Raw genomic sequence first — 26,003 nt, 5'->3', positions numbered from 1 at the left:
CTTGCTGAATCATCATTTCCCAATGAGCTTATGTGATATATTATCATTTTTAAATGCATTCAATTGGTACTTATTACTCAACTTTATTAAAAATTGTATTCAGCATGCTTAAATCTAATTCAGCTGTTGTCAATTACGGATATTAAGTAGAGAACTACTCTGCTTGAGTTTAAACATTGAAATTTTATGTTAGATAAGTGTTTCAGCTTATTCAGCGCAACTTTATTACTTCGAATTCAGTTAAATTCTGCGACATTTTATGTTACATTATAGATATAACTTGTTTTCAGTTTTTAAAAAGTTGGAAAATTATTTGCAAACATTTTCAAAATCATCTACTTTACTTATTGACTGTTATGAGTAGCTGAAGCTTAATTCAGCACTATTTTCTTTTCAATTTGGTTGCAAGGAGGCTTATTCTGCTACATTGAGCTAAGATTTAACACATTCAGCAACACTGACTCCAATTCAGCAACTTTGTCTGCAATTCAGCAACTCTGTCTGCAATTCAGCAACTTGTTTTATACAACTGGGCACTCTCAAAAACATTTATTGTTATTAAGCGCTTCAATTCAGCTCATTAGACAATTTTTGCGGCAATTCAGCGCTTTATGTCAGCATATATCATACACTACTGGCTGCTTACATGCACTTTCAATTCACGCACCTTCACTAACGTCACTTTTCGGCGCATATTAAATTAGTTTCAATTCATTCAGCACATGGTTTAACGCATTCAGCACTTTCTTCTGCGTATTCAGCACATGAGCATTCTTAGTTTTAGTTGCAGTTAATGTAAATTAAGCTTGTGACTTTTTCGGTTTTGTTTTTTTAAAGCGATATTTTTTTCGCCGCAATATTTATTTATTTTTTTTTTTTTAACTTTGCTTACAATACATTCTTAAAAAAATTCACTAAATATTTGTGATATAATTGTAATAATAATATATTTTTTAAGTTTCAATACAATATTTTTTGTTTTTTTTTTTGTATTTATTTCTTCAAAAATGATTGCTTTGAAGTTGGTTTGTCGTCGAAAGCGAAATATTTGTCATTTAAATCACGAAATAGTTTCGCCCCCTTTGTTTGTTGGTTGGTTGGTTGGTTTTGTTTTTTTTTTTGTTGTTTGTTCCTTCGCCTACAATGCGCGGCCCATATAGTATATATGTAAGTATATATATAATAAATTTATATACATATATGCGCATGTCAGTGTATATATTTTTGTCAGTGTGTTTTTCAATTATTTTTTATATTTCATTTATTTTCATTGGTTCGCATAAAAACCCCCAAAAAAGTTGTGTCTGTATTTTTTTTTTTTTTTTCAATATACATATGCTTTCCTGTAGTCTCCTACTGATTTATAGCGTTTGCTTGGCTACAATTTTTAATTATTTATTTTTTATTTAAATTTGCTCAAATAAGTTTTGAAAATACTGTTGTGGTTCTAAGCAAGCGCCACATTTGTATTCGCAAAATACTAGTTACATGCTAATAATCTTTTTTTCAAATTTTTTTAATATTTTTTTTTTTACATATTTTGACACTCATTAGTTTGTGTGTATGTATGTATGTGTTGTTGTATGTTTTTATATTCAGTAAGTAGTTAGCAGTAATAAATTTAAACATTTTTCTTCCTGTAATCAAGTGTTTTAAGTTCATAAGTTTTGTTTGTTGTTGTGGTATATATTTTTTTTATTTTTTTTTTTATATTAACATCGAAGTCACATCAATCTATATTTTTTTTTGTTTTTACTTTAATATTTTTTTATGAATTTTTACCACATTTGTATTTCTTTGCGAAAATTCAATGCTTGAAAAATGTGACTGTGTATCCTGTTTTCCAATTCAGCATAAAAAGTTTTGCTTTTTTTTCTCAGTTCAGCGTAGATAAAGCTTTTTACTTCATGAATTTATATATGTGTAAGTATTTGTTATTGAGTATGTAGTAAGTTCTTTTAATTAAATTGGCTGGCAAAAATACCTAAAAATTGTGTGGCTATTATTTTAGTTTGCTTTTCTCTTAAAATTGGCACATAGAAGAGTTAGTAATGGTGTACATATTCATACCTCATTTAGTGTGCAGAACATTTATTATTTTTTCACCAGTGTAATATTTTGAAAAAATCTGTGCAGAAGTTACTTTTTTTTTAATGAAAATTATTATTTTTAAATTTAAAAACTTTTTTTTGAGTTTTGAATTATTTTTTCATTTAAAATTAACACAAGCAATTTGATTTCCTCAGGTGATGCATTTTTTTTTAACTTTACCCTTTTTTAATTTAAACCCTCCTATAGCCTTTTCACACAGCCAAATTAATTGTTTAATTAAAATTTTAATTGAGAAACCAATTTTTGACCTTCGCACTGCCGGCTACTCGATAATCGATCAGCTGTTATACATTTTTATTTTTGCTGCTTTTCATATGAAATAGGTAAGTTTCATCGGCTGATTGCGACATCTACCGTCGTGAACAACAACTCGCAGACAAAGTACGTATCCGAGAACGGCATCGGCTGAATGAAAAACATCGTGCTCAACAGCCGAATAATCACACTGTTCGGATCAGCCGATCAAATTTGCATGCGCTCACATTTTCGTTGTTGATTTTAAATTCACTCGGGTGTGTGCGATTTTTTGTTTCACTCCGAGTTTGTTCGGCTCGTGTTCAATATAATGATTTCATTCGGCGCTTGCTCATTCGGTTCAACAATCATTGTTTTGAACAAGAACAACACTCAACTCGTATGAGTTTACTCATGCGCTCAGCAAGCGGCACTTTTTCTGCACAGATGAAATGTGAGAAGAAGAACAAGACAAGCTACAACAACAAACTGCATAGAAATTGTTACGGTACATGCAGTCGTAACGCTCACATCGGGTCGTCTTGTCGCTAATCGTTTACTCATAATCGATCAACTCAAATTGAACCGCATGATGCTTTCGTCAACACATGCTCATTTTATTGAACGCTGACTTTTGTTCAGTGACTTGAATTGAGTGAAAATTTTTGAACCGAGGACTCAAAATCCTCGGAATGATGTGTACGGCAAAATGAGTTGATTTTTACTCATCACTCTGTTTTTTTCAGTGAGTTGAGTTGAATGAAAAAGTTCGTGTAAGAGTAAATCAAGAAAATAGTGATTTTTGCAGTTCTCTGGTACGTATATATAATTACAAATACAGTCTTTGTCGCAGAGTTGCATTTCATTTTCAAGTCGATTGAGAATTAATGTAGCAAAAACCGGTTTTTGTTTTGTATGGTAAATTGATCTAAATCAGCGTTTTAATCGAGCAAAGGCCGGTTGATTGATCAATTAGCTCCTGTGCGATAAGGCTATAACATACTAGTTTAAAAAATTAAACTCTCTTGGTTTTTATCTCTTTCTCTATCTCTCTCCCTCTCTCTTTTCTCTCTCCCTCTCTTGTTCTCTCTCTCAGGCGGTCATAAAGACGATTGTCTTTTGCCTTTAGTTTTGAAATTGCTTCTGTTTACTAAACGTATCTCGAAAAAATTATTTTTCCCAAGTTAAAGATTTATCTTAATGAGATTTAATTGAAATATAAATTGATTGGAAAGAGAATGGAGCACTTTCAGCACAAAAAAAGTCTAAAAGCTCAACGAAATATCCTTAAAAACTGCATAGAAATAATTGAGATTCAAATAAAAATGGTTGCACTAATGGTCAGCTTATACCGTTTACAGAGAGAGAGAGAGAGGATCTCATAAAAGAGATTTTATAAGTGAGGAAAAGAGCAAATTTTCAGAAAACCTTATTTACTGCAAAATCAACAAAAAATTTCCAAATTAGATATTGTAATATTGATATTGCGGCTCTCTTGGATTATTAGGGTCTCAAAATTGTGCCTTCTGGCAAATTCTGTGTATCACCTTTCACCACTCATATTTGCAAATACAGGTAATAATTATTGAAGAATAATCAAATTGCAGATTAAATTTACTGGTTTAATTATGAAAAATACTTTAGTGAGGTTAAGTATACACTTGTGTAATAAAATCAGAAAAAAAATCTGGTCTAACACTTAAAAACTCAAAACAAAAATTTCTGCACAATTCTTTTCTAACATTTAATAGTTTTTTTTTTCTCAAACATTACACCTAAATAAATTACCAGTTTGTGTATTGTGTTGCTGGTGAGTTATTTCTCTCAGTGTATGTTTGTTACACATTGAAGAAATTTAATTTACACACATATACTATACATTAAAAAGTACAAATACGATTTTAAATTCCTTTCAATGATTACATATCTACTCTGACTTGCACTTTTGTGAAAATTTGTGTATATTTTTGCATTTCTTGAACTTTCTCCCGCACAAGTGTCCTTAAGACATTGTAAGAATATTAAATTTTCACTGTACTATCTTTACCACACATTTAAATGTCAGTTCACTTATTCATATATACATATATGAATTATTTAATATCTAAATACTAGTAAAGCTTAAGCGCTAAAAAACTGTTTTCAATTTCATTTAATTTTTTTTACACTTAGAAAAAAAAAATATCGCTACAAATTCATTCATATATTTATATAATAAGTTTTTTTTTGTTATTTTTATAATATTTTTTTGTATGCTCAATTCCTTTTTGCCAATAATATTTACTATTTTGTATTATTTTGTTTTACTTCATTTTAATATAATTTAAATATTTTTATAATTTTTTATATTTAATACAATAATGTCTCGTCCATAATTTTTTTTTCATAAATTTCATCATTTATTTTTGAATGCTTAAAGTGATTGTTGTTGGTTTACATTTTATCAGTTTATTCATTTTCTTTTTTTTCTTTGAGTTTAAGAAAAAGAAAACACACACGCTTCCCTTCCCTTACTTTGCTTTGTGCGAAGAAATGTGGTCTTTCGTCGACATAGTATTGCTATTAGCGTACATCTCATTTCATCCTTTCATCGTTTAACTATTTAAATATGTGTGGGTTCCATTATTTAACTGTGGTCTATAATGTTTGTGTTAACATTATTCATAAATAAGCTGGTTGTAAAATTTGGTTTTCTACACATTTCTGTAGCTACTTCTATATGCTAGCCATTTTCATTAAACATCCATTTAATGAATGGTCGTGAAACTATTTTAATCTGTGTACAAAATTAATGATTTAGGAGAATCAATTATTTTCTATGTTTGCAAGAAAACTAATATTTGATGAAGTAAAAAAACATCGAATGGATGAATCAAGTGACCAATAATTAAAAATAAAGTTTTTTTATGCCGCATATTTAATTTTTATACTTCTAAAACCTCTCACAATTAATTCATCCTTTGGATGAATATGTTTTTGAACTCAATATCGGAACAAATTTTAAAAGGAAATATGTGCATGGTTTTTATGCTGTTTAATCAAAGTCTGAACTTATTAAACTTTGATAAAAACAATTCATCTAATGGATGAATATGTTTTTGAACTCAAAATCAAAAAAAAAAAAGATTAAGAAGAACTTTTAAGTCTTAGTTTATTAAACTTTGAAAATTAATTCATCTATTGGATTAATAAAAACAATTCATCTAATGGATGAATAAGTTTTGAACTCAAAATCAAAAAAAAAAAATTAAGAAGAACTTTTAAGTCTTAATTTATTAAACTTTTGAAAATTAATTCATCTATTGGATTAATAAAAACAATTCATCTATCTGAATATGTTTTTGAACTCAAAATAAAAAAAAAAACAATTAAGAAATACTTTTAAGTCTTAGTTTATTAAACTTTGAAAATTAATTCATCTCTTGGATGAATATGCTTCTGAACTAAAAATACTAATGAATTATGCTTTCTCTTTTAAAATTAATGAAATTCTTATGATGAAATATCCCTCTTGTTGGTTTTAAAATTGGGTAAAAATATATTTTTTATATGAAATTAATGATTTTTCATCCATTAGACGTATTTAGAGTATATGATGTTGGCGTTGTTTATTTCTCAAAGTGATTAAATTTGACTTTTTTCAAAAATTAATACTTAAAATGGAAATTCATCGTTTCGAAGAATCATGCATACCATTTGTTTTATGCATATTCTTCCAACTTTTTTGAATTATATTTCGCCTGCCTATGTTTTTCATCGCTTCCATGTCTTTTATGTAATAGTTATACTTTTTATGGTAATCAACTTTTGCTCGTAAGCAACCTGAATGTCCTGTTTTGTATGTTTGTCGCACTGTATTGGCGTTGAAAATTGATTTGGTGTTTTATTTTTTGAATAGTTTAATAGTTTCATTTAAGTTTGTGTTTGTATGTTATATTGTATTTTAGGTTATAGTACTTATCTTCCATCCACAATATGAACTGGTTTTCATGTTTTGAGTAAATTATGCATGTATGTATGTATAACACCCTCAAATATCTGCGATATGTTTCACTTAAATATGCATTTATTGCACTGTATTCTCATATGTATGTATTTAATATGTTTGTTAGTTTATTTTATATGTAATATGTGCAAAGATATGTTGGATTAACGAATAGATATATATGTTTTTTTTTTGTTTTTAAATAATTATTTAAAAATTATTATTTTATTATATAGAAATTATATAACGATATGGGAAAATATATTTTTAAAGCTTTAAAATATGGAAATTAATAAAACAAATATAAAATAAAATTCAAGCCGGACGACACTGGGGACTTATAATACTTACTTGGAAATTGTACTTTCTGCCATACATTTTAAAAAACAATGTATTTCTGAAACTGTCGAAATAACGGAACAATTTTTTTTCGTATTTTCAATTTCGAATAATTTGTATAAAAAATATACCGTTAAGACTTACTAAAGTCAATAAGATCCGATAATGTAATAAAACTCGTCTAAGGTGAATCTTTCATTCTTGAAATTAGTTTACTTATCTGACTAAGACAAGATAAGAGTTTAGATAAGTCGTCATACAAACTCTAATTACGCCTAGATACAATGACGTCTTAATCAAAATATCCGAAGTGTCAATATTTGAGTTTTCTACAAGCTCATACGTATTTCATACCCGAAACTCAAGATCTGAATACCAATTTGTACTTCACCACACTGGAAAAAGTACTGTTTGAGTCAATGTGGCAACCATTTTTGATTTATTTTGCCAAATTTGATGAAACTCTATTCAATTACCGACTCAAGTAAGGGTTCTTAAAGCATTTAAACTTCGCTACACTAAAAATATTTATAATATTTTGACAAAGTTGACAAAATCAGAAAACACATCATTGAAAATAGTATTTTTTCAGTAAATGTGGCAACCATATTTTGTTAAATTTGAGATAAGAATAATTTTTATTCAATTAGTGACTCAATTAAGGGTTTTTACATCATTTATACTTCACTCTCTTTAATAATCTCTTTTTTAAGTCAATGTGGCAACTATCTCTTCACAATTTTAACAAACTTGAGTACATTTCTACTTAGTAAGTTTTTAAAGTTCAGTTTTCTTAAAGAATTTTAGATGTTCAACTCCCAGAATATACCTTAGTTATCAAGTAAGGTTTGTTTTCACATTTTTTCTTGGACTCTGTCGCTTTTTTGACTCAAGTTTTACTTTCTTCCAGTTTTAAATCTTTTAAAACGCAAGTCCCTGTCCCTCAGCTCAGAAAAGCATAAACATGAAAGCTAAAAAACAGAATCAAAATAATTTGAATAAAATCATTAAAACTAAAATAAAAAGACTCCTCTTGTTTTTGTTTTTTTTTTTTTGACTTTGCAGTACGAGAATATTTTTTCGCTTTTTATTATTATTTAGATATTATTAAATATGAATTTTTGTATGTATTGTTTAAATATACATACAAAATAATTATATGTATGCATATTTATGTAATATGTATGTATATATTTTATATATATATATATATTTTATTAATTGCTAATACAAATACAAATTTTCTAATGCCAATAATTTTGATTTTTCCAAAACGAAAAATATTTTTTTTTATTTATGTATATTGTAAATTTTTTTTACTTTGTTACTTCCACTTTTGACTAAAACTAAAACGTTATAAACGTTTAAAATAATTTGTATTTTTGTTTTTTTTCAATAAATGAAATAAAATTTGTTTTAAAATAATTTGTATATAAAGTAAAATTATTAAAAAAAAGTCTTTTGTGTCTTTGCCGTATATTTGGCGCGTTTCGCGTTTCGCATTTCGCATTTAGCTTTCATCAACTCTACTTATGTAACTCGTGTGTTTAATCCACATTGCTTAATTATTATGTATAATTATAATTATGATAATAATAATAATAATAATGTTAATAAATTATATTTCTATAAAATTTTGGAAGCTTGTTATTAAGCATTGGCTAATCTGTGTTTATATATTTTTTTTTAGTTTTTCTTTTTCATTTATTTAAATTTAATTTAAAATTTACGCAAATATGACTTGAGAAACATGAATAAATTATAATAAAAAATAATATTGCATGATATGCATAAATTAAATGGTTAGCTAAAGTGAAAAACACAAACAAAAAAACAGTAAAAATAAATTGCAAAGTTAAAACAATTAAAAATTAAAATTATTTGTTAATATTAGTAAACATTTGTTTTTGTGTTAAAATATTTTAAAATAATAGCTTTGCTATTTATGCATTAGGCAAATGAGATTTCTTTGCTATACGAGTAAGTAGTGTAGAAAATGTTAGACATTAAAGAACGAGTTTAAAAGTAAAAATAAAAAAAAACTTTTTTTTTTTTTGCTTAAAATTGGATCAACCGTCCAATGGCCGAACTGTTTTTGTCTTCTTTATAATTTTTTGAAAACGATAAAACGTTATATCTCAATGAATTTGATAGCTTTTTAGATAACAAATCACTGTTTTGTCAAAGAGCTTTCTTCAAGTGAAATTTTTTCAATGGAAATTTAATCGAAAATCCCACATTTCAAAGTCAGCAAATCTCTTGGATAACAAATCACTTTTTTGACAATGAAAGTTTTCAAGCTTTCAAGTGAAAGCTTTAATAAATCGGTTTTTTGACAATGAAAGTTTTCAAGCTTTCAAGTGAAAGCTTTAATAATTCAAATTTATCCCAAATCAGACTTTTCAGTCTGTTAGTACTTCAATAGTTTCAAAATCTCCATTTGTATTACGATTCATTTACGTGAAAGCTTCAAAGTAGTGAAAGCTAAGATGAAAGCTTGATTTGAAAGTACTTGTGAAAGCTGTCGTTAAAAAAGTGACAGTTTACCATTTTTATTTCCCGCACAAAAAGTTGTATAGCCAGTAATCGCTTACGAATTAGCCATAAACTTTATAGATGTAGGATTAAAATAATTTAATTATTGTTTTTTGTTTAAAAAAAAAAGTGCGTGAAAGCTCTGCAAATCACATAACTGCATTATTTGTGAAGTAATAACAAAAAGTTTTGACTATTTCTCAGTTTACAACCGAGCTTTCTGTAAGCTTTTTGCAACATTTTTTATTCGACTTTTCTAAGTTTACATCCGAGCATTCAGCAAGCTTTTTGCAACATTTTTTATTTGACTTTTCTAAGTTTACAACCGAGCTTTCAGCAAACTTTTTGCAATAATTTTATTTGAAGCTTTCAGCAAGCTTTTTGATATACATATGTTTTATTTCACCAGTCATAAATTTCATGAAAGCTAGCCAACTGTTGACCCAATATTAAGCATTTCATTTGATTCGAACGGTAATCAAACATAAAACGAAAGGAAGCAAGAAAGTTGTTTGAGTAGATATGTAGAAATTTGAAAACAATAAATTTAAGTAATGAAGAGTGAACAATTTGTAAATGTTTACATTGAAAGAAGAGGGTGTTAAAATACAACAAAAGCAAATTAATAAGTGTTTTTAGTTAATAACTATAAATGTATGTATGTATGTATGCAATTTCAACTAATGTTGCTTTAATTATTTATTTATTAATCATAAATTCTTTACTATTCTTTAACTACGTTGTTTTTTTTTTGTTTTTGTATTTTGTTTATTAACTTTATTAACTTCATTTGCTTCTTTTCGCTTCTTGCTTTCATTATTTGATTTTATTTATTTATTTATTGCCACGCATCCATTTTGTTTTTGTTTTTATTGTATTTTATAGCGGACATGTTAGGTTTTTAAAATGTTTTTAAGAACATAACTGTCGCTATGTTCGCCGCAGTGTTGCATTTATGCTATGCTACTGCTACTACTTCTTACTTTTCTTTTCATACTTTTTTATGGTATTTGTATTCATATTTTATTTTGTATATATGTATGTATGCAAGTTGGCTTGAAAAACTGTGTTGTAAATTAGTAAATAGCTTAATATTAGAAATATGTGTGTTTCTATTTATTTGTTTGTTTCTTTTGTATGTGTGTGTGTCTAAGTAATTATATGATACGTTTTCATTACCGTTATTGCCAATGCTTTGCATTCATATGTATGTATTTTTTGCACATTTCGCTTATTATTTTGCCTGCATTTGGTTGTTGTTATTGTTATTTGTATAATTTTTATTGTTAGAAAATGCAGTGATTTGTCCCATGAAGATATGAATATTGTATATGTATCGATATGAATCTGATATTACACGGTTTTCTAAAATATTTTTAAATTTTTTTTTTGTTTTTACAACAACACATGTGGTTGTGTTTGTTTCTTGTTCCTCACTGCTTTTAGGCGCTGATTTTTATAAACACAAATTTTTGGTATTTTCGAAACAAAAAAAAAACGTAAATTAAAATTTTTTTACAGCAAATACATTTTTTTTTTACATAAAATAATGTTTTTTTTTACATAAAATAATTTTTTTTTTCACATAAAATAATGTTTTTTTACATAAAAAAAAATTTTTTTTCACAAAAAAAATTCACAAAAAATTTTTTTCCAAATTTTTTCACATCAAATTTTTTTCCCATATAAAATAATTTTTTTCAAAAAATTCAATTTTTTCACAAATAAAAATTTTTCACAAAAGAAAAGTCTCTTTTTTCACAGAAAATAATTTTTTTTTACATAAAAATTTTCACAAAAAATACATTTTTTTTACATTTTACCGGTTTTCTGTATTACATATTATTATATTGAAAGTAATTTGTATTATCCTTTCTGCTGTTATTATTGTTTTTGCGCCATGCGCTTGGTTTAAACCTCTATTTTTTCCTGTTTTTTGGCGTTCACTACAACTACAAAGTGCTACGAATTTGTTTATATTGTATATGTGTGTGTAAATGTATGTATGTCAAGAAGTACATATGTATGTATGTCTCTATTTTGCTACTTTATTTTTCTTGTCACATAAAGACAGCACAAAATTACATTGAATATGTTTTCGTATATAACATAAGATTACAAAAAAAAAAAAATTAACATTTTTAATAATTTTTTTTTTGTTTTTGTATACGTCATTTTTGCATTTAAAACTTTACATTGCTCATTCAACTACGGCATATGTGTGTGTGTGTGTGTGTGTTTGGGTGAAACCAGAAATCTTAAATACATACAAAATTTTAAATTAAATATTTATTTTAATTTTTTTTTACTTTTGTTTTTGTTTTCTTTGTTTCTTGCAATCTATCTCCCTTCAACTAAACTTTTGTTTTTATTTGTATTTTTTATTTTTCTTTTTATACTTATTATTTATTGCTTATTGGTTGCCATGTTCTTTTGTTCTTACTATGTTTGTTGTTGTTTTCTTGCATTTATTTAATTATTTATTTTTTTTTTTTATCATTATAAATTAAACTGCGCGGCGGCCTCTCATTTCTTGTATTTAATTCTTCGCTTTCGCTTACTATATTTTTGCACAGCTCCTCTACGTTGACAATGACTTTTCAACTCATTCATGCGCTACTCTCTGCTCTCTGCTAACCTTTCACTTCAACTCCAAATCGTTTTAGCTCCTCTCATGCGTTATACTTTGCTTTGTTGGAGTTGTTGGAGCGCGCAAATGCATTTTTATGCTCCACACACGTTGTTGTTGTGTTTTTGTTGTTATTTTTTTTTTTGCTTGCGGTTTTTTTTTTGGCGATTTAATGTATTGGCGTTTTGACAATTGTATTCGGTGCAATATAATGATAACCGGGTATGGGCAGACCAGCTGTTTCCATTGATATTCTGCAAAAAGAGAGTTGGAAATGATGTAATGAGAGTGGTAGTTTAAAAAGAATTATATAAAAAAATTCTAATTTTCAAAAAATCCCAAATTTGAGAAAAAATCTTCAAATTAGCAACTTACATTAATTTTTACAATTATTAATGTTTTTTTCTCGTGGCTTATAATTTTTAAGGAAAAAAAAATTTTGGTGGCTCTTCATTCCATTTTCTTATTAAAAATTATAACCTCAAATTTTTGAATAATATTTATACTCAAAAGCTTTGCAAAGTATTGAACTTTTGAAAACGTTTTGTAAAAAAAAAATAAATAAAAGCCACACAAATTTTCTTCTCATATTTATTTGTATTATTATTATTTTTTCTCAATTTTTTTGTAATATGTTTGTATGTTTGTATGTAATGTATGAATGCGTTATGCTTTTACTATTACGCTTGCGTAAATTGTATGTATGTTTATGCATATATAATAAAGTGTAAGTGTTTTATAATTATTATTATTATTATTATTATTATAATGTATAAGTATGTTTTCCCATTACAAATTGGTAGTAGTAAATATATTTTCTTTTTTGTTTTATTTTTTTTTTCGTAAGAACTACAAGTTACAAGTTAAGTTATAAGTTTTAAGTATATAAATCTGTATGTAACGCTGCTTTATTGTATGTATGTATGTATGTAGTGGTAGTTTTTGCGGTCTACTAGTGTTTATATGTATGTTTAATGTGATTTACAAAATGGTAAAATCGATTTTAGTTTTATTTTAATGTGGTTTGTGATGATCTTTTTATTATATTTGAATGTTTTTTATTTTTGAAAATTTTTTAATCTAATTTTTTTTTCGTTTGTAATTACTTTTCGATTGCTCGTATGCGTCTGTAAGACCCACAGTACTTCAAGATTGAATTTTACGCTTAATTTCGGATTCTTTTCATTAGTATTATTTATTACGATTTTTTATAATATTAATTCTTTTTCACTTATTTATTAACTACATAAATGGATTTTTAACCTTCTTATAGTCATGCTTAATGCTAAAAATTATTAATTTCTTAATTAAAAATAAACAATTTTGTTTTTATAAATTTAAAAACAAAATTTTTATAAAAAAATATGTATTTAAAAAAAATAAAAAAAATTAAAAAACAAACTAAATAAAACACAAAATTTTAAAAGCAAAATATTATTTATTTTGAAAAAATAAAAAAATATATTTATTTGAAAATAATTAAAAAAAAAAATAAAAAAAAATTCTAAATAAAAAATAAAATTTAAATAATAAAATATTATTTTTTTTTTAATAATTTGCGTGAACAATGATGTGCAAAATTTTTGTTTATTTTTTTTTCAGCTTGCTTTTCAATTATAAAATGAATAGCGAGTTTCGGATGATGAAAAAAAATATAAAATAAAAATTAAAAAATAAACAACTTCAAATTTAAAGTAATACAATGCGAGTAAACTATTTTTTTATTAAATAAATTAAAATTTATTAATAAAAAATAATAATTATTAATATTTAATCATATATTTTGTATGAATTCTTAAATATGCCTTTCAAATTATGAAAATTAAATTTATTTTTTTTTTTTTAATTTTTGACTTTGTCAATTAACTACGTTAATATTTTATTATTATTATTTTCATGAGAAATATTTTTATGCGCTAAAAACATTTTCTGCCAATTTTAAATAATTCGTATTTTCAGTATAATTCAATTCAATTTTAAATATAAGAAATACAATACTAAGCGCATTTTTTTACTCAATTATTTAATTTTTAATTATAATTATTTATTTTTTCGTTTTTTTTTAATTCTAATTTTTTTTAGTAAATATTTGCATTGCTTCTACATTAAATTCTTATAAAACTATTTTTACTGAGCGAATTTGTTATTACAAATTATTTAAAACTGGAATTTCGCCAACTTCTTTAAGAAGTGCTCAATGTGTTTTTGCAATCTTTACGATTTTCGTCATATAAATTATTTCTTAAAAATTTTTTTATTAATATTTTTTTTAAATAATTTATTTTTAGTAATAATTTTTTATTAATTATTTTTTTTTTAAATAATCTTTTTTATTAATAATATTTTTTATTAATAATATTTTTTATTAATATTTTTTTTATATTAATAATTTTTTTTTAATATTTTTTTATTAACATTTTTTTATTTGTGACATTTTTATTAATAATTTTCTGTTTACAAATATTTTTTTCATGTTCTTAATAACATTATTTCAAATTCATAAGTTTTTTTATTTAAATTTTAAATTTCTTTTAATCATTAAATATTTATAAATTTCAAATTTTTCATTTTTTTATGTCTTATATGTAATTACATCGGTCATAAGTTAGTATAAATGGTAGGAAAAGGGAATAGTATAAGTGTGTGTATATATTTTGTTTTGTGAATACATATAAATTTGTTACTTTATAAATACTTGTAGTACATACATAGTAAGATTGTTGTGTATATTTCGCATTACATATTAGTTTTTAGCTCAAATTTCTTATATTTTTTGAAATATGAATGTCAATCTCTAGGATTAATAGATTTTAGTGCATTTCATATTTAGTTTTGTTTGAATTGGGTACACTTTGGAGACAATCATATGCCCAAGGGTTACCATTATAAAGGGTGGTATACATATAGTAATATTGATAAATTTATTAATGATTCAAAAATAGCAATTATGTTTTTAAAAAATTCTCTTGCTTCTAATTAGTTTTTCAGTGAAGGATTTTTATTAATTTTTTAATAATACAAATTGAAACTTTTCATAAAAGTATTAATTAAGCAGTTTATTTCAAGAAAATTAGAAAAATATGAGTTAAAGCGGGTGTAAGATGTCTTAAATACAAAAGTCAACTCAAAATAATTATGAATCTTCCAGAAAGTATATATTAGTAAAGGTGAATTACAAAAATTATTTTTTTACAGTTTTATATACATAACAGCTTTTATGAATATATTCAATTGATGAATATAAAAATATATAACTCAAACTTAAAATTCCGCTCAATAATGTATAATACTTTGGTTGGAAAAAGTGTACAACTTAAAAAAAATATAATAACTTTAATAATAAAACTAAATCCAACAATTTTTAAACATATTTTTCCATTCATAAATTTTAAAATTTCATCAATTTCATTTTCCTTTTCAAAAACAAATTTTTTTGAGTAATTATCATGAGAATTTATATATTCATAATTCTGCATTTACATAAATATTTCGCTTATTTTCGCCTTATAGGGCTGCATACACAGCTTACAAACATTTTAAGAAGTTAGATACATGAGTAATTTCTTTAAAGTACGTTTGTATATTAAAGCAAACCACACCAACCAACTTTAGAGAGCTTTATTCAATGCTACTTCAGATAAACTAAACATTCTACATATAAATGTTCTAAAACTACAAAAAACACTAAAAAACTAAGAATGGCATTATGATGAAAATAATGATAATACAGCGATTACACTTTTAATAGGTGTTTAGACTGAGCTTTCACTTCTTTGTTCCTTCGCTTTATATGTCAAGTTGAAATATTTCGAATCTTCAGTTATCAAGCTAATGATAAAGCTTTCTTGCTATTGCGTTCAACCAAAGCTCATACATAGTGTTCAAATAAACAAAAAAGTACGTGAAAGCTTCTACTCACTTAAGCTGCCGACTTTTTGTGAGAGTTCGGTCGCTTAAAGCTTTTTTTTCACTTTTTATTTTTAGTGAAAGCTTAAGGTGCTCAAATGCACTCTTGTGAAAGTTCCCTTACAAAGATCAAAGCCTTTTTCACTTTTTATACGTTTAGTGAAAGCTCACATTGAATATGTAAAATAGTATATCAAGCTGGTTTAGAGTTATTAGTAACAATTGTCCATTGCTATATTTTCCTCGAACTCATTAAGCTTACTATTCTGCTACTAAAAGCTTTGCGTATAAATAAAATTCAACGGATATAATATGTATGTATATCGTAATTTATATTTCAAAAAGTGTGTACTGCTGATTTTACATGCATTTAAAGCTTCAGAAATAATTTTAACAAATTAACTGTAATTTTACTTAGATCTATGAATAACACCAATCCATATAAAACTAGTGAGCGTTATTTTCAAACTACGTACATATTTAAAGTGATTTTTACGTTTTGCATAATCTCATGCATGAATTGAAGATTTTCATTCTACAACTACCTAATACCTGTTTTTCTTTTGCTGTTTGAAGGATTTTGAAAACTATTTATATATTATATATTAACGCCAATAACTAAAAAATAATATTTGTTTGAGAAACTTCTTTTTAATATACTTAAAGCTTCCCATCAGTCAATTTTTGTGGGCAATGAGAGCAAAGTAGGTTTATTTTTCAATTTTGATTTGCTGTTTAGCATAATTTTATTAATTGTGTGTTATTATCCATGATTTTTAGTTAGATAAGTGATTTGTTATAATTTAACGAAAATAATTTCCATTATAATCGTTTCGAAGATGCTCAAAACTATTTTTTATGAATTGATGTAGATGATATTTTACGTTGAAGAGACCTTTCTTATACGAGACTTAATTTCGACTTTATTAAATTTTTCGAATTTCGAAAACTAATTCGCATATAATCGTTTCGAAGATGTTCAACAAGATTTCTAGGGAGTTGTTGTAGGTTCAAATAAATGAAACTGTAAATATACTTTCCCATAATCAACTTTCAGTAATTTCGACTTTACTATATTTTTCGAATTTCGAAAACTAATTCGAATATGATCGTTTCGAAGATGTGCAAAAAGATTTCTTGGGAGTTGTTGTAGGTTAATTTCTTTACAGTAAAACTAACTTTCCCCCATAATCAACTTTTCGGTAATTTCGACTATACTATATTTTTCGAAATTCGAAAACTAAAACTTCGAATTTTTTTTCGAAGTTTTCGAATAGTGTTTGCTGCTTTAAGGAGATCGCAGATTTTTCGGTGAATTCTTGAGTATTTTCTGCCGATTATAAATTTCGAAATTTGCATTTGATTTATTGTAATTTTAATTTTATTGTGCGAAAAACGGAGTCAGTCGAGTTTAGTTGGTAACGGCAGGTCTGGAAAATTCAAGCTAAGTCGTCTACCATTTTGAGTTCAAATATAATTTTTTCATTGTTGATTTTCAAAGAATGTACGAAAAAGAAAATTTTTGTTTTTAAAATCATATTTATTTTTTTACAAACAATTTTTATTATATTTTTTTGCATTCCAATTTCATATTATTTAATATATTATATACTCTAAACTCTCAATACCCACATATTTTTTTTTATAATTTTTACTTATATTCATTCGTTATATAATTTGAGTTCAATTTTTTCTTCATCACAATTTTTCATAAATGGTCTTTTCCAATTAAAAACTATACATATTCATTCAGCATTATGTAAAATTCTAAAAAATCTAACAGCTGCGTTTTGAATTCGTATACGACTTGCATATGTGTGTATGTACGCTGATTGATTTTCAATTTTTAGTAAATGTAGTTAATTTTAATAATTTTTTTTTTTTATAAATTAATGCTTTAGTTACTACGGGTTCTCGAAACCTGTTTCTTACCTACAACTACAATTAATGAAACTATTTTCTATATAATTTGCAAGAAAAACAATAATTTTGCGTAATAATACAACAATTGCATTTATATTTATATTTAAAAGTAAAAATGGATTTTCGAAAATTGTATGTGCTACTTTTTATGTACTAACTGTCATGTTGCCCAATATTTTTTCACTACAAACGCTCAATAATATTTCTAAAACATAATAATAAAAGCAATTTTGCCAATAACTTAATAGAAAAAAAATAAGTTTAAACAAGCTTGCAAATTTTTCAAAATTAATAAATTTTTTAAAAAACATATTTCGAAATTGCAATAGAAACAATATATTTTTTGTTGATGGTTTTTCGCTTTAATGCTGTTATTTAGCGCTAACAAACTAGTTTTTTCATTATTTTGCTTAAAAATCTACAATGATAACATATCTCCTTTGCACTTAAAAACTATTTTTTTTCTTCTTAACTTAAAAAATTATCAAAACATTATGAGTATGCAATTATGTGTATGTATGTATGTATGTATATGTATATATGCGATGATGGTTGATTTAAGGTGATAAAAATTATGTTTATTATTGTACAATATATTGTAAAAATAGCTGCAGTTCTTGCATGAGTGATTGCCAATTTGTAGAATTTCGAAAATTATTTCATTTTCAAGTTCGAAAAAAATATTTTTTTTAATTTACAATTTTCAATTCCGAATTTTTGAATCAATTTGTTGAATAGTTAAATTTTTATTTTCAAATTCGAACTTCGAATTATTGCAGCAATTTATTTAATTTCGAAAATAATTATTTTTTTTTCGAATTTCGTATTTTTGGATCTGTTTGTTGAATTTCGAAAATAAATAAATTTGTTATTATAAATTTCGAATTATTAATCAATTTGTTCAATTTCGAATTTAATTTAATTTTTTTTTTCAATTTCGAATTTCGTATTTTTGTATCAATTTGTTGAATTTAGAAAATGATTTAATTTTTTTAAATTTCGAATTTTGTATTTTTGGATCAATTTGTTGAATTTTGAAAATGATTTAATTTTTTTTCAATTTCGAATTTCGTATTTTGGATCAATTTGTTGAATTATGAAAATGATTTATTTTTTTTTTTCAATTTTGAATTTCGTATTTTTGGATCAATTTGTTGAATTTTGAAAATGCTTATTATTTTTCAATTTAAAAAATATTTAAATTTTTTATTATCCATTTCGAATTTCGAATTATTGAACCAATTTATTGAATTTCGAAAATGATTTCACTTTTTTTCAATTTCGTATTATTGGAAATAATTTAATTTTTATTGTCAATTTCGAATTTCGTATTATTGGATAAATTGTGTTGAATTTCGAAAATAATTTAATTTTTTGTATCAATTTCGAATTATTGAACCAATTTATTCAATTTAGAAAATAATTATTTTTTGTATTTAAAATTTTCAATTTCGAATTATTGAACCAATTTGTCGAATTTCAAAAATAATTTAATTTTGTTTTGTCAATTTCGAATTTCGTATTTATGAATAAATTTAGGGAATTTGAAAAATTATTAAATTTTCTTATTATCAATTTCGAATTATTTGAAAAATTTAAATATGAACACAAAACTAATTTTGAAAATCGAAAAAATTAATTTTTAAAAATTGAAATTAGTTTTTCCAATTTCTATGAAAAACAAAAACTGTGTGGCAATAGTAGGCATGTGGTGGGTGGCATGAGTGTATGAGTGAGTACATGATGATGTTAAACTAAGAAGAGGCGTTTTATGAAAAACTGTTAAAGCCATAATTACAAGCTGGCAAAAATATAACTAAAAAACTAATTTGCTTAATTTGATGCAAAATTTTGCATTTTTTAATTTTTAATTTAATTCGATTAATTTTAATTTAATTAATAAATTCCAATCTACGTGTGTCTGCTGATTGTGGGTTTCTTCGATTTCTATCACACAATTTGTAAATTTATGTAAATATCAATTAGTACGTACATTTGTATTTTGTATCTCTAATGCCTAGTGTTTGCTATTACCCGAAAAAAAAATCAAGTAAAAAATAATAATAATAAAATGCAAGCGTGTGCTCAACTTGCCAAAAATTTATGTAAACCAATTACGTGGCACACAAAAGCATACCGTACAACTACTAATACTACTTTGACGTCAACTACCAAACAATGAGAAAAAAATACGCGTTCACTTCGATTCAAACCTCAAATTTATATGCGAGCTTTGGCGCATGCGCTACAGGCTTACTTTCGAAGCTACAAACAATTTTTTATTAAGCTTTTTTATGTGTTGTAAACCCTACAATACCTTCTCTGCATAACGAATGCTAACTTATTGTACTTCAAAAGCTTTCACATTTTTATAATTTAAAAGCTTTCACTTTTACATGATTTGAAAGCTTTCAATGTTTTTATAATTCAAAAGATTGCTCTTAAACATGATTTGTAAGCTTTTTTTTATACAATATTTGAAAGCTTTCACTTAAACTTGATTTGAAAGCTTTTATTAAGACATGATTTGAGTTAAAAGCTTTCATTTACACATGATTTGAAAGCTTTCACTTAAACATGATTTGAAAGCTGTCATTGCACAATATTTGAAAGCTTTCATTTAAACATGATTTGTAAGCTTTCATTTACACATGATTTGAAAGCTTTTATTTGTACATGATTTGACTTAAAAGCTTTCATTGAAACATAATTTTAAAACTTTCACTTAAACATGATGATTTGAAAGCTTTCACTTGAACATGATGAAGCTTTTAAATTACACTTTTCTATTTCGAAAGCTTTCACGTGTTTATATTTTCTAAAAGCTTACACGCTTTCACTACAATCTTAAAACTTCGTCTACATACTACTACCACGAAACTTTCACGCCTACTTTTCATACATCCCCTCTCAACTACTCTAATATGGATTGAATTTATTGCGCGTCTTTTCGCTCTCGGCACCGCCATCCGCATGATTGTGACTGCGAAAACGTGTCGATGCAAAGCTTTTGGTGCGATGCACACCGGTCGTCTGTATGGGCGGGCCATTGAGTGTGGCCAAACCGCCCAACAGATCGGTGAGACCGCCGAGCGCCGTTAGGCTGGAGAGCGCATTCAAAGCGCCCGGTTTGGCTAGCAACTGGGCTAACGGTATAGCTGTGGCTAGCGAACTGACTGTGGTGGAGTTGGCAAATGGATTTGGTGTATTCGAAAATGGCAATGAAGTGGAAAATGGATTGGTTGGATTGTTGGAAGTTGTGCTTAAGGTTAAATTGTTGCCGCTCGTATTGTTGCTGTTGTTGCTATTGCTGTTGCTGCTGTTATTGGTGATTGTCATGGCTGTGGTTGAGTGTTGTGTACTGTTGTTGTTGTTGGTATTGCTGTTGTTCGCATTGCTCGAGTTGGTATTTAAATTGTTTAAACTATTATTGCTGCTGTGATTACTGCCACCGCTCTGACTCAAGCTGCCATTGCTGCTGCCGCCACCGCCACTCCCGGCATTGTTGCCACCCAATGCGTTTGCGCCGCTTATGTGATTACCATTGTTGCTGTTCGTATTGGCATTGCCATTGCTGGCGCCATTAGTGACATTGGCGCTGTTGTTGTTGCCGCTGTTGCTACCATTGTTGGCTTGTCCATTGGCGGCGGCGCCATTGTTCGCCTCCTGTAGATTAGCCTTCTGCAGTTCAACGCTGGAAAAGGGATAAAGAGAGAGAGAAAGAGAAAAAAGGACAATAGGATATTGTTTGTATGTGGTGATGAGATAAGGTTTAGTTGTTCATTGAAAAGGTGATGACTGTACTTTTAAAAATGGTGATTTTGTGGAATTGAGTTGGTTTTTGCATTTTTAATTTTTCGGTTTTTTTTTTTTATTTTTAAAAATTTGGAATTTGATGATATTTTTGCGTTTTGGGTTAAGGAGGGAATTTGCTGGATTTTTGTATTACAAGGAGGATTCTTTAAATGTTATTTTTTTATTTTTTTTGCTTGTTTTTACGGTTTGGCGTTCAAAATGGTACAAGTGTGCGGGTGGTTGGTTGGTGGTGGTGGTGTTGGTCGTTGATGGTACTTTGTTTGAGGGAATTTAATGGAGGGTTCTGAGTATGTGCCATCTTCGAATGCAGTGGCAGCTGTGGTATAGTATTTATTTTAGAATTTCTTTAGAAATACCTAAAACTTCTGCTGGTTCGAAATAACAATATTTAATTAAATGAATTAAAAATATATTTTGCATTGAAATACTTCTTGGAAACTCATTCTTATATTCCTCGCTCCCTTTTTAATTACTATATTTTTTTTTTCTTTAAAAAAAATAATTTTATTTCTTCAAAAATTAAATTATTAAAAAGAAAAAATCTGACACCAATCAACACTTCAACATAGATTCTTATGTGCGTGTCTTTGCGACAAACATTGTTCGTTTACTCTACAAAGTTCGTGGAAATCTTTGACCAATACTCAATATTCCAAACTTATTCCTTTATCAGAGTGTTGAGAACTATTTGAGAATATTAATTTTTGTTTTCGGATGAAAAATGGTATGGGCCTTAATTAGAGGGCATCTGATTAACCTTACCACATATTTGCCGAGCTAAGATTATAAGTGTGTACCTAACTCGATCTTTCTTATATTCCGGTTTAAAATTTGTCGTCATTTTTCGAAACAGTTTACTTGAAAGCTTCCATCAAAGGAGTTTCGGTTCATAAAAACTTTCATCACCGAAGACTTCAAAAATAGTAAAACTTTTTAAACTATTTTATTATTACTCGAATTCAATAGTGATATAATTTGAGTGATATATTCGAGTAATTTCCTCCACATAAAGACTAGGTTTGACTTCAGAATTACCTAAAAGCTCTCCTTCGATAGACAATGATAAACTTCCGAGCTCTTTTCTGCCTTGAAAGAAGTTCAACAATAGTTCGAAACGGACTTGGACTTATATGATCTAGTTTTGGGCCCAATTGTGTTGAGTCTGAATTGAAATAATATATTAAAAAAAACTGGATCAGTGAAAAAAAGCATTTGTAGTTAAAGTTGTTTCTTTGTAATGCGTACTTAAATTTTTTCTGTATTTTCTTTTTCATTGAATGACGCTTATTCCGATCGATGAGTGTACCTATACGAACATATTACTTTTGGGAAAGTGGTATGAGCTCTTTGAAGGCCTAATTTCACTATGATATATCGCTAGTTCGAGACTCGAACGTTCCAAAATCAAAATTTATCGCTTGAAGTATTTGCGGCTCATCTTTCTTCGTTGAAATTTTTTCCAGTAAGACATTTGAATCATTTTTACTGAAAAAGCTTCAAAAGCTCTAAAAAACTATGTACAAAATACATGGTAGATACTTGAACCGGCCAAAAACTAACTTATCACTTGAGTTATCTTATATTTTTAGCGCTAACTTTTTTCCGATAAGAGACGTTTGATGCATTTCTAGCTAAAAAGCTTTAGTAGAAGTCTAAAACTAGATCATGATACCTTTTAAATTGCCTAGAATTCGGATTTTAAAATGATTAAAAAAAGTTGAAATAATCTTTGGGATCTATTTTATATACAAAATCGTTAATTTTTCTTCTCCAATTACTTTTAATAAAAAAAAAAATATATATTTACAATAAATTTATTAATTATTATATAATTATTTCTTATACCACAAACCCTGCTGCATTCAAATAGGCACACGTTTCGATGTGAATATTATATTTCTGTGGCTGCTGTTCGAGTATTTAGCGGGTGATATTTGGGTTGGTCAATGACAGGCTGGGGGACAAGGGCAGGTTTCGTACTGGCATTATTTTATTGGTATGGATTAAATGATACGTTGATTTTGCATACACGGCTGTGAGATCCCATGGGTGGCAACAACGCACATACATACATCAATATTAAATGTACAGTTTTATGAGACGTAGTACGATTTGTGTGTGCTAGTAGTGTGGCAGCGCGGCGGTGTTGCCTCTGCTGCTGCTGCTGCATCAATTATGGCAGTGCTTTTACATTGTTTTTAGAATTTTTCTATTTTAATAAATGTCTGTGGGTATTTGGGGGATGTAGCGCTAACAGCTATGCTCTACTTACATACAAACTAATGTTACATATATATGTACGAGTAATATGTAGTAGGAGTTGTACAAAACCTTAATACAGTGGCGAGTAGTGTGTTTTAACAGTTTTTTTATATTACAAAATGTATACTTTTTCTGTTACTGGCCTCAGAAAATGATATTTTATTTAGTAAACAACTTTTTTTTTGCTTAGTTTGCTTTAAGTGGTGGGGGTGGTGGTGGTGTTGGAAGTAGTACTCCAACTGCTAGGTTATGTTGTTGGGGCGGGTTTACACAGAATTTGTATAACATTGATAAAATATTGATGAAATTAGTGGGCAGCACGAGTGTATAAGAATGATTTTTGGATTGAATGAAATATTAGTGGGTGGTGAGTTACTGAGTTGAGTTTCTGTGGGGTTGACTGTTGCGGGTTTCTTGCGCTTAAAATGTACAAAAATGTGCTCGAAGAGCCGGGAAGGTTTGTTTAGGTTCGGTTGCTTTGATTTGTTATTACTGCTTTTTGGGTTTGAGTGGGACTTTGAATGCTTTGGGCATGCTTTCGTGTTGAATGACAATGCGTGGGTTTTTCGAAAATGTATTTTTAAAATTTTTTTTTTTGTTTGTTTGTGGTGCGCTGTTATGAAAGTCTATAAATTAATCAAGGTTGTCATTATAAAACGGTTCAAAACAAAATTGAAAATATATGGCGGCTTGGGTTTTTAAACAAATTTTTTTTTGTTTTTTTTTTTATTTTTGGTATTTTTGGTTTAAAGAAAATGTTGTTGCAAAATTAGTGGACATTAATTTGGTGCGTAACTGAAAGGGAAAAATTATATATATATTAATATAATTAAAAAAAAAAAAAAGAATTGGTTGACTTTCTCTCTCACTTTTTAATTTCTTTTTTTTTTTGGAGGGAAATTGGTGCTGGGAGAAAAGTGGTGTTGGTTAGAAGTTGTAGATATATAAGTAGTACAAAATTGCTTTGCTTTTTTGCATAAATTAATTGAGTTACAAATGCTTGAAACTAATTTGTAAATACTTGTGCTGTTGTTGTTTTCAGTATTTTTTCTTTTTTGTAATTATTGACTAAAAATATTGCACAATATTTATTATTGTGTGGTTGCCTACAGTTTTTTTTATTAATTGTAACGTAGATTTGAGCATAAATATGCTGGCCAGCATTAAACTACAGTCATGTGCTTTTCAATCCACTTTGGGGTCAGCACAAATTAACCTTTGACCTTTAATGTAATTTGTTATTGCTCATGAGGTGGCTTAAGTCTAGTGGTTTACTAAAGTTTAAGTTTAAACAAGAGTTGACTGACAACACTACTCGTTTATTGGTAGTAAAAGTTAGTGAAAACAAAAGTACAGTTAACAAAGTTGTTTTCCAGCTAATACAGAGTTTTGCAATGTAGTTGTGACATTTTTGAACGCTTTTGATTTTTTTTTATTTTTCATTAATAATATTAATATTTTTTTTTTGTTTTTTGGTTTTTTATAATCATCATCAAAGAACCTCCTTATACCGCATATTTTTTTTATAAATAAAATCTGTTTTTAGAGTAGAGACTTAGCATAAAAATTTAAAAATTTTTCATTTGTTTTGATACGTTTCTTAATTTTTTTTTTAAATTTTTTTTTTATTATTTTGCATTTCAATTGACTGATTGATTGATTGCTCGATTGATTGATCAATGTTTGTAAATTTGATTGTTTGAACGTACGGTGTTGTGTGCGTGTGTTTGTTGTGAATCAATTACTTCATAATTATTATTAAACAGCGTACAATGTATTGTATGTTGTGTGTGATTACTTTTGTTAATTTTCAAATCAATTCGACAAAATTTATATATATATATATGTTTTATTGAAGAATATATATATATAGAGAGAGAGTAATACATTAAGGGTTAATACTTAAATGTAATTATCACAATTTTTTTTTTTTAATTTTTTATGATTTTCGAATTTTATACACATACAACAATGCATAGCATGGTACTCACCTCATGTTGATTAAGTATTGAGCCAATGCCACCGAATCTGGATTGCCGCTAATCGTGATCGTACGATCGGTATTGCCACCCTCGCGTTCCTCACAATTCGAAATGCGTATCATTGCACCGCTAATTTGACGTATTTCGGCAATTTTCGTGCCACCCTTGCCGATAATGCAGCCGATCAAGTCATTGGAGACGGTCATTTCATGTTGTTGTTGTTGTGTACGACTTGTATTGGCTGTACGCAGTTGAGAACCAGCTAAGGCGGCCAAAGCTG

At 27.0% G+C, this 26,003-nt stretch overlaps 2 protein-coding genes across 14 annotated transcripts in view; one reads left to right on the top strand and one right to left on the bottom strand.

Moving 5' to 3' along the window:
• LOC128921324 (DNA polymerase eta-like) overlaps positions 1–26,003 on the top strand; it is a 110,986-nt gene that overhangs the window by 68,262 nt on the left and 16,721 nt on the right. The window lies entirely within an intron of this gene.
• The window catches only part of LOC105209123 (poly(rC)-binding protein 3), a 211,830-nt gene continuing 193,876 nt past the window's right edge, over positions 8,050–26,003 (bottom strand). For 7 of the 13 annotated variants that reach the window (XM_011179397.3, XM_011179333.3, XM_011179423.3 and 4 more), the window contains 2 exons: positions 25,733–26,003; positions 16,286–21,357 (listed from right to left, as the gene is read on the bottom strand). In XM_011179397.3, coding sequence (XP_011177699.1) covers positions 20,583–21,357; positions 25,733–26,003 — 1,046 coding nt within the window. In that variant the 3' untranslated portion in view covers positions 16,286–20,582. Of the gene's footprint in view, positions 12,089–16,285; positions 21,358–25,732 lie in introns of those variants that run through there. The other 6 variants (XM_054228551.1, XM_011179371.3, XM_011179414.3 and 3 more) reach the window with 3 other exon arrangements.

The sequence above is a fragment of the Zeugodacus cucurbitae genome, chromosome 4, assembly GCF_028554725.1.
Source record: "Zeugodacus cucurbitae isolate PBARC_wt_2022May chromosome 4, idZeuCucr1.2, whole genome shotgun sequence".
NCBI lineage: Eukaryota > Metazoa > Arthropoda > Insecta > Diptera > Tephritidae > Zeugodacus > Zeugodacus cucurbitae.
The sequence above is the reverse complement of the archived record's forward strand: the minus strand, read 5'-3'. Positions and strand labels throughout refer to the sequence as shown.